At 57.3% G+C, this 8,589-nt stretch overlaps 1 protein-coding gene across 5 annotated transcripts in view; it reads right to left on the reverse strand.

The window, feature by feature from the left end:
* Positions 1 to 1,729: 1,729 nt before the first annotated feature.
* Positions 1,730 to 8,589, reverse strand: part of GPRIN2 (G protein regulated inducer of neurite outgrowth 2) — a 41,625-nt gene continuing 34,765 nt past the window's right edge. For 4 of the 5 annotated variants that reach the window (XM_027129636.1, XM_027129640.1, XM_027129639.1 and 1 more), the window contains one exon: positions 1,730 to 5,945. In XM_027129636.1, coding sequence (XP_026985437.1) covers positions 4,593 to 5,945 — 1,353 coding nt within the window. In that variant the 3' untranslated portion in view covers positions 1,730 to 4,592. Of the gene's footprint in view, positions 8,460 to 8,589 lie in introns of those variants that run through there. The other variant, XR_003437834.1, reaches the window with a different exon arrangement.

Consider the following 8,589-nt stretch of genomic DNA (forward strand, 5'->3'; position numbering starts at 1 on the left):
GGCCCAGGCCATGCCCCAACCTAATTACAAGGCAAGCAAGAAGATTCTGAAAACATGAGAGATGACCTACCTAAAGCCAGCAGATGGGTACCGCCCACCCGTCGTGCCCCTTGGGTGACCTAGCCAGCCAGGGCCCAATAAAAGTCACCCAAACTGAGGATCGATAGGTGCCCTTCTAGCCTGATCAAAGCCTCTTCACTCACAGGGCAGGACCACTGACAACTGATTTCTCTCTTTGGGCAAAAGCGATGGAAACAACCTGACAAAGCAACCCCAAGTTGTCCCAGGGAGGCCTCCTTCTCCAGGAAGAAGCTCAGAAGCTATTTGGCAAGCTCAAACAGTTTGGGTTTTGTCCGAAGAGAGAAAGGACAGGTGGGAAGGAAGGGCCTAGACTAGTGAAAATCAGGAATGCCAAGACCCTGACCACGGGAAGAGAGAGACTGCTGTTTGGAGCAGAAGGGATAAGGCAAGGCAGAGCTTTGGCATAAAGGGAAAGAAGCAGCGGGATGTGGGGACAGTGGGATGGATGGTGGGGAGAAAGACGGTTTCTGGGGGCAAAGAGGACATGAGACAGAAAAGGTGAAAAGGGGGGAAATGAAATTAAAGATAAATAGGGGGTGGGGGAGAAAGAGCACCAAGGGCAGTGGGTGCAGGACCTGCAGAGCCTCCCCACGGCCCCTGGGATGGATGCCGATGGAGGCGCTCTGCTCCCTCCGCCGTCTTAATAGGGTGCTGAGAAAGCACGCTGTGTCTTTTCTGAGGAAAGACGTTGGGAAATGAAAAGCTTCTGGGGAGCCCACTGCAGACTAGCAGTGAGAGATGGGATGCTTCTCCTTAACATGGCTCTGGGAGCCAGGGTTTCAGAGGACCGGGGCCAGAATACATGTGTCCCAAGCACGGTTCAAGGCAGAGGGTGAAGGACCTGGAAAGAGGCTCTGAGTGAGGGAGGTTTAAGGAAACAATGTGGGCCTTGATTAAGGCCAAGCTGACAGGGCAAGAGCTGATCCCACTGGTGGCTGTGGAAGTGGTAGCTAGCGACAGCAGACGTGTGCTAAGCGCTAAGTGCCAGGTACCTTATGTGGGCTACTTCGTTTACTCCTCACAGCAAGTCAAAAAAAGGAGGCAACATTATCACCCCCATTTTACAGATGAGGAAGTTGAGGATCAGCGAGGTTAGTAACTTGACCAAGGTCTTATAGCTATAGGTGAGATCCAGGATTCAAACTCAAGTTTTAGACTACTAAGCTATAGTGCCCCCCTCGATATCCTAAGTGTCGGGACCTGCATTGGGAAGACTCCAGTACCTCTGAGGGACACAGACCCAATTCAGCGGATTCGGGAGGTGATGTCACAGTGGGTCAGGGCCATTTTCTGCTTTTGCATCCTCCCCCACACTGTGCCCTCAGCCCAGCAGTAGCCTACACTCTGGCAGGAATAGCTTCTCCCCCAGGTGATCCCTGTGACGGTGATGGCACCTTTGGACTTGGAGAGGAGATGCATGCCCTCTGTCCCAGCCAGGCCCACAGGTGACAAGTTCCAGGGAGCCAGGCTTCAGCTACTGGGGCCCCAGGTTGCCAGGAAGGAGAGCTGGTGGACGGAAGGGAGATCCCTGGAGAAGAGGTGATTCCTGCCTGAGCAGGGAGCTCTAGGAATCTGGGGAATGCTCCAAAGGACAGAAGCTACCAGAACAAAACAAAACAAACAAGACCAGCCAGGACCAACTGGACCCTTCCCTGACAAAGCTGTGATCTCCGTTACTTTATTTCAAATTCAAAACAAAACAGACATACACGTAATGAAATCCACCACCTTCCAGAGCCAGGTCTGAAGGGGTCCCAGAAAGTCTGGTCAGAAATCTGGAGTCTGAGAGGACGAGATTTGTAAACGAAGCTGGTGGCCGTGTCCTGGGACCCTAAACCACTGCCAGTCAGGCCCAGCCAGGGAAAGCCCACAGCAGGAAGGGGGTGGGAGGGTTGGGTCTCCAGGTTGAATTCGAAAATTGAGCTGCAGCTGCTCCAAGTAGACTTGTCCGCAGAGGCTGTGCAGCCGGGGCTAGTGAGGCCGAGGACGCCATTTCCGCTGGTCTGGGGCGGCAAGCTTACCTAGGAGGGTGTTCTGGGGGCCCCAGCCATGCGCAGCCCCCAGCTCGGACACAGGCCAGGCTGGATTCCAGTGCCACCCTGCAAACCTTCATCTCGGTCGCGATGAGGTGGGTGGCTGGCTAGCCCTCCCCATTCAGGGCACAGCCCAGCCTGCCATCTTGACATACCGGGTTCAGCCTAGAGGTGGCAAACGGAGAATGAACTCATGACGGTTTGCATAGGACAGAGGAGAAAGTCTCTTCGTGAAGGCTGTCACTGGTCCCAGCCCAGCCCTGTAGCTGCAGCCTTTCACCTGTCCCTCCCCAACCTCCACCTGCCTCTCCTTGTCCCAGGTGGTAGCCTCACCTCCTTTTACTCAGACTGGTAGCCTCAGCTTCCTGGAATTCCTCCTCCTTCCCAAATCCATCACACGCTGTGTGTGTGTGTGTGTGTGTGTGTGTGTGTGTGTGTGTGTGCGCGCGTGCGCGCACGCCCAGCCCTAGCTGCCCTCTCCATCTCCCCCTAACAGGCCGCTCCTTGGTTCCCATTCCTCCCTCCCACCTCTTCCACACGAATCTCCTGTCATGGCAGCCAAAGGGACATTGCTGTAATGAAGTCTGTGTCCACCCCTGCTTCCACAGCTCCTGTAAAGTCCCTTTCCTCAGTTCACACCAGGAGCCTCACAACTAGGACCCCCTTGCCAGCCTCCCAACACAACAAACACCCCAACACAGCCTGCACCGCAGTGATTCACCGCAGCCTGGGCAAAACAGCCACCTCCAAGCCTCTGGCCAGGCCGTTCTCTCTGCCTGGTATATCCTTCCCTGCTCACCCACCAGTCCAGCCCCGCTATATCGTCAAGACCCTGCTCAGCTCTGGCCCTGTGTGAAGATGCCTTCCTAACCCAGTTCATCACTCCTCCCCCCGTGTCCTCACAGCTGGGGCTCCTGGCACCCCCATGCAGGGCCAGAGATGAGGGCACCCTGGTACCCACATGTTACTCCCCAGAGCGTGACATGCTTGCCCTGAACCACAGGCGTCGGGATGGACAGGCCCAGGCCCCCGGGCTGCACAGTGCCAAGAGCCTTATGACTGCATGAGAACCTGCTTGATCACATTTTAAAAGGGGGGTAAGGTCAAGTCCCCTCCTGCACACCAGGAGAAGGGGGCCCAGGAACAGCACCGGGCCATGGGCAGGGCTGCATGTGGGCCCTGACTCCACCTTCCCACGCCAGGTGACTCTAGGCAGGGCACTAATCTTTGGCTCCCTCACAAGGCGGTGCTGGTGGATTCTGTCCCAGGAGCTTGGAATCCCCAACACTAAGCCCCAGGACAAGGACACAAACTCACCCTTATCCTCCGCAGGTCTTGAGAGCTCCTTTGTCAATGAAGTCAGCCTGTGCTAAGTAAGCGCCAGTGTCCTGAGCTCCCCACCCCCATGGTCCCCTGACCCCCATGGCCTCCCAGCTCCCGCCATTTCCCACTAGGTGGGAGATCCCACCCCAGGCTCCTTCCCTTTTCCCACCCATTCCTGCCCCCCTCCTTTGAAGAACTGCACCAGCTGAGAATAAGTCCTTAAGCCAAAGGAGCAAGGTAAAAATGGTACAATTTCAGGCACTGCAACATATTTTGGGACAGGTGGCCACCCGCTCTCTCCCTCCTGAGGCCAGTGCCTGACACATGATCTACTGGGAGGCTGGCTCTTAGAAGTACCCTGCAGTCCTCTGTAATGCTCAGAGCCCCCCATCCTACACACTGTGAGCTCAGCAAGGGCACGGGCAGCTTCTTTCCCAAGGAATTCACAGAACCTGGCATGGAACATGGGCTCAATAAATTCTTCTTGTTCACAACTGCCCTGCGCTGCCAGCCACGTGCTGCAGGAAAACACTGCAGGCTTCAGCCAGCCTCAGCTCTGCTCTCATCCCACCACCTCGAGCTGTCCAACCCAGGGCACGGCAGTTACAGCCATGCCAGTGTCTGTGGTTGCGTCTATAAAACAGAGTGAAGAGGTAAAGACTCCACAAAGTAAGGGGATGGGTACAGGCTGTGGCACATGGGAGGCCTCCACAATGTCAGTTCCCTCCCCTAAAGACTCAGACAGTCCTTGCCACTCGGGGCCCCACGTCTCATGGCAGGAATTCGTTGTATCTCAGCACTGCCGTGAAAATAAAGCCATCGAGAGGCCTGGGGAAATCATGGCAGAGTTCTGAGGAGAGACTGAACAGAAGGTCGAGGGTTTTGACAGAAAAGTCAGGATCCCCGTTATGCACAGTGTTGAAACTGTACCAGAGTTCAGAGCCGGATGTGCAGATGTGGCTCTTGGAAATCAAGCCCTTAAAAACTAGCCCAGCTGCAGGGGGCAGGAAGCCCCCAGGCTGCAGTCCTGCGGTCTGCAGACAGCCAAGAACAGAGACACGTCCATGGGTGCCCGTGGGTCCAAAGGGCACAGGGCCCCTACTGTCCCTGGGGCTGAGTCCATGGGCCCAGGGCAGCTCCTGGGACTGCAGCTCCTTACTCAGGGACTGCACTGGAGCAGCCGCAGCAGCTGGGGCACTGCAGGGACTGCATAACAGCTCGAAGTGGCCCCCTCCGGCTCTCCGCAGACAGGCTGTTCTCGCTGGCAGGGGCCCGCTGCAGCTGCTCAAACTGCATCTCCAGGTGCTTCTGGATGGCTAGGCCGAGTACCTCAGGGTCCACTGCAGCTCCGTACACCTCCCATGTCATGCCCTCAGCATCCCATCGCACGTCCCGCACAGGGGGTGGCACCTCCTCCAGGCTGGACCCCAGAGTTGCCTCCGAGAATGTGTGCAGGGCCACAGGGGCCTCCAGAGGCGGGCTGGTGGCCACAGCTTTGCAGACTGCCTTGGGGGCCGCTTGCACACCAGCATCCTGGGCTGACAGAGGTGATGCCAAGATGGGGGCCAAGTCACTTGCTGAGGTCATGGTCCACATATCCTTGGTCCTGGCGCCAGCCTCCATAGCTAACCCGGTGGGACCCCAAGGGTACGCACAGCAGTGGGAATGCCCAGGAAGCCCCGCAGACAACCTACACTGGAATTTCACCCCGTGCTGCGCCTGCAGCCCAGATTCACTCACTGATGCCACTAGTTTAGGAAAGGCCAGGATCCCTGGGGCAGGCAAGCCGTGGCAGCAGCTGCTGGCCCCCACCTCCCTCACACCACAGAGTAGCGCTGCTGGGGGCAGAGCATGGCAGGAGGTGGTGGCCGACTGCCCGGTGGCTTTGAGGCTGCTGCTGTGGGTCACTGTGCCCCCCAGGTCAGGTGGCGGCACCCACACCTGACTCTCCTCCAGTGTCCAGGCTGAGTTTGAAGTCTCATCCTCCAGAGCCACGTCCCTTTCCAGGCCTGCAGGGGCTTGGCCACCCCGGCCAGAAGCGCTGCTGGGCTGCAGCTGAGCTCCGTGGACAGGCGAGCTGCCCAGGGCCGAGCAGCTGAGGCTGGCCTTCCGGGCACCGCTGTGGCCCCAGATCTGGGTGCTGCAGACCAGGTCCGAGTGGCTTCTCTGCACAGCGGCGGTGCTGGGGTCCCGCAGGCAGCACAGGTCACCACCGCCCACAGCGCTGCTCTGCCAGTGACCCACGGCCCCGGGCTGTGGCCGGGGGCTGGAGGCACGTGCCTGTTCCTCACTCTCAGCCTGGTGCCCTTCCTCCTCCCGGACCTGGGCACCCGTGCTGGCCTCGCCCGGCTGGGCCTGCCATACGGTGCTGCTGGCGCTCTTGTGGAGCTCCGGCCTCTGCCCCCGGCCTGCGCCCAGCGGGCTGGAGGAGCTCCAGGACAGGGGCTGAGGGCAGGGACTGAGGGGTTCCTGGGCACCCTGCTCAGGGCGGCTGGATCTCATGGCTGCCTGCAGGAGAGAGAGAGGGAGGGAGCGGCGTTGAGTCGGGTGCAGCACTTCCGCTGGACTCTGCTGGGGGCCCACAGGGTGCAAGGCACACTGCGGGGACAGCTTCAGTCCCAGCCTGCCTGACCAGGCAAAGCCACAAGCAAAACGATGACAGGAGACCAGACACTTCAAATCAAGATCACCACACATTATACACAGGGATGACACTTCAAATATCTAAAAACCAGAACCGAGCGATCAGAACGAGCCCTAGGGTAAGGTCCTAGAGACCACTCAGAAGGCCAGCTGTTGACTCTTTACTGCTGGGTTATGGGGAAGCGGGGAGCCAGGGGAGAGGCCAAGCCTGCTGGGGACAATAGGTCTTAGCACAGAAGTATTGCAGTATTTTAATAACAAGTAAAGCTCAACTGGTGAATACCAGCCAGGTTCCTCCCGCAACTGTCATTATCTCTTTCACCTGGACTAGAGCCTCCTTGGTACACGGTGCGGGGAGGGGGCTCAGAGAAGTTTCGTGGGACAAGCAAGAAATGAATACAGGGCACACTGAGAACCACCCTGGGTTCTCCCACGCCCCCTCCCCATCTTCTCTCGCGTAGCCTGACTGAGCTGTCACGTCTCTGGGGATCAGTCTTGGCTGCCGTGAAGAGGAAGGGCTTTCCTGGCTTCCATCACAGGTTCCAAGCGTAGGAAGAGGCCCCCATACCAGCCCTCTACGCACAGGACTCACTCGGCATTTGCTCATTCCTCCCACAGCCATCTCCTGAGCACCTACTGCATGCCAGGCTCTCAGAACTGGGCAACATGGAACTAGTTTAGATCAGCTGTGCCCCCCCAGAATGGGGTCCAGCACAGGCCTCCCCCGCTATCCGAAAGTACAGCATTCCTATGGAACCGTCCGTAAACCAAAATGGTGTAAAGCAAAGAAGCAACTGCCTTTTCTTGTAAAAGCCTCTTTGGATTTCTTTCCTTTATTGAAAACATGTACTAATTAATGTAGGTCTCTCATAAAAGTGAAGTGACGTAAAGTGAACTTTTGAAAAGCAGGGGATACCTGTACCACCAATCAGACACCTGCACCCTTCCTGCCCCATTCCCTCCCTGCCATTCCTGTCCCTTCCTCTAGCCATACAGACTCCTCCAGACCTGCCCACTGTTCCGTCTGCAGCCCAGAGTCAGCACCGGCCCCTTCAACCTTGGTGTCTCCTCCCGGGGAAGCTTTCCCCAACGGGACTGGCTCCATCTCTGGCTGAGCACTGTCTGGCCTGGATGGAAAAGTCTGGCCAACTGTGGGCCTCCCACCAGCCTGAAGCTGTCAAAGCCTGTGGCCTGTTCCCCACTGTCTGTCCTAACACGTGGCTGGCACTCAGAAAGTGTCTGCCGTGTGTCTGATGCAGAGAACAAGCGAATACAAGAGTAAACCCATAGGGGAAAGGGCTGAGTGCCAAGAACGGGGTCTGAGGGAGGGCATTTCCAAGGCAGGAGAGCTCACTTTGCATGATGGATCAGAACTTCCTGGAGGACCAGCCATGCAGGTCAGGCCTGGAGAGAGAGGAGGGAGATGGTGCCCAGGGGGAAGGAACAAGGAACAGTGTGAGCAGAAAGCAGGAGGCATGTGTTCAGAGCACAACAAGGGGGCAGCAGGCTAGGGGCTGGGCAGGGCCCCAAAGGGAGGGAGTGGGGTCAGGGCATCTGGGCCAGCCTGGCCCCAGCCAAAGCTGTGAATTAGAAACATTACTCTGAGACTCCCAGCCAGGCAGGACCAGCTGGAGAAACACGGCAGGGATAGCAGGCAACAGCTGCAGTTTGGGCAACCCCAGTACTGCCTTCCCAGCCTGGGCTGATAAGAACTGTCAAGAAACCAACCACCCTGGCCAGGTGAGCAAGGCTGCTTGAAAGGGAATGTGGGAAGGGCTCTCGGGAACTCAGTTTCTGTATATTACAGACTTCTTGCTGTCCCAGAGCTCAGGAGATGGCTGGTGGCTGTTCGAGCCAACGCTGAGATGTTTCTAGGGCAGCTGTCCCCTGAGAGCTCCAGGCTTGCTATGAAGCCCAGTTCAGCACAACTTCCGGCAATGATGGAAAGATGCTGCTGTGCTATCCAATGCAGTAGGCACTGGTCACATGCGGCTACTGGGCACTTGACGTGTGGCTAGTGTGACTGAGAAACTGAAATCTTGTTTTATGTAAATTTAAGTAATTGAAATTTAAAGGGCCACATACGGTTAATGACGATATATAACCACATATGGTTAATACTGGACTGTGCAGCTATAGACATGGTCCCAGCCTGGGCAGGAGTATCCTGTCCTGGCTGCTCCTTGGGGCTGAAGCCAGACTCGTCCCTGGAAGAGTCAGGAAAAAGATGAGTAGGCAAGAGAGGACCATGACCCAGGCCCAGCCCTCAAGGAGTTCTAAGATGGACACATAGGGGCTTCCCTGGTGGCGCAGTGGTTGAGAGTCTGCCTGCCGATGCAGGGGATACGGGTTTGTGCCCCGGTCCGGGAGGATCCCACATGCCGCAGAGCGGCTGGGCCCGTGAGCCGTGGTCGCTGAGCCTGCGCATCCGGAGCCTGTGCTCCGCAGCGGGAGAGGCCACAGCAGTGAGAGGCCCGCGTACAGCAAAAAAAAAAAAAAAAAAAAAAAA

The sequence above is a fragment of the Aethalodelphis obliquidens genome, unplaced genomic scaffold, assembly GCF_003676395.1.
Source record: "Aethalodelphis obliquidens isolate GAN/ISIS:26980383/991018 unplaced genomic scaffold, ASM367639v1 scaffold37, whole genome shotgun sequence".
NCBI lineage: Eukaryota > Metazoa > Chordata > Mammalia > Artiodactyla > Delphinidae > Aethalodelphis > Aethalodelphis obliquidens.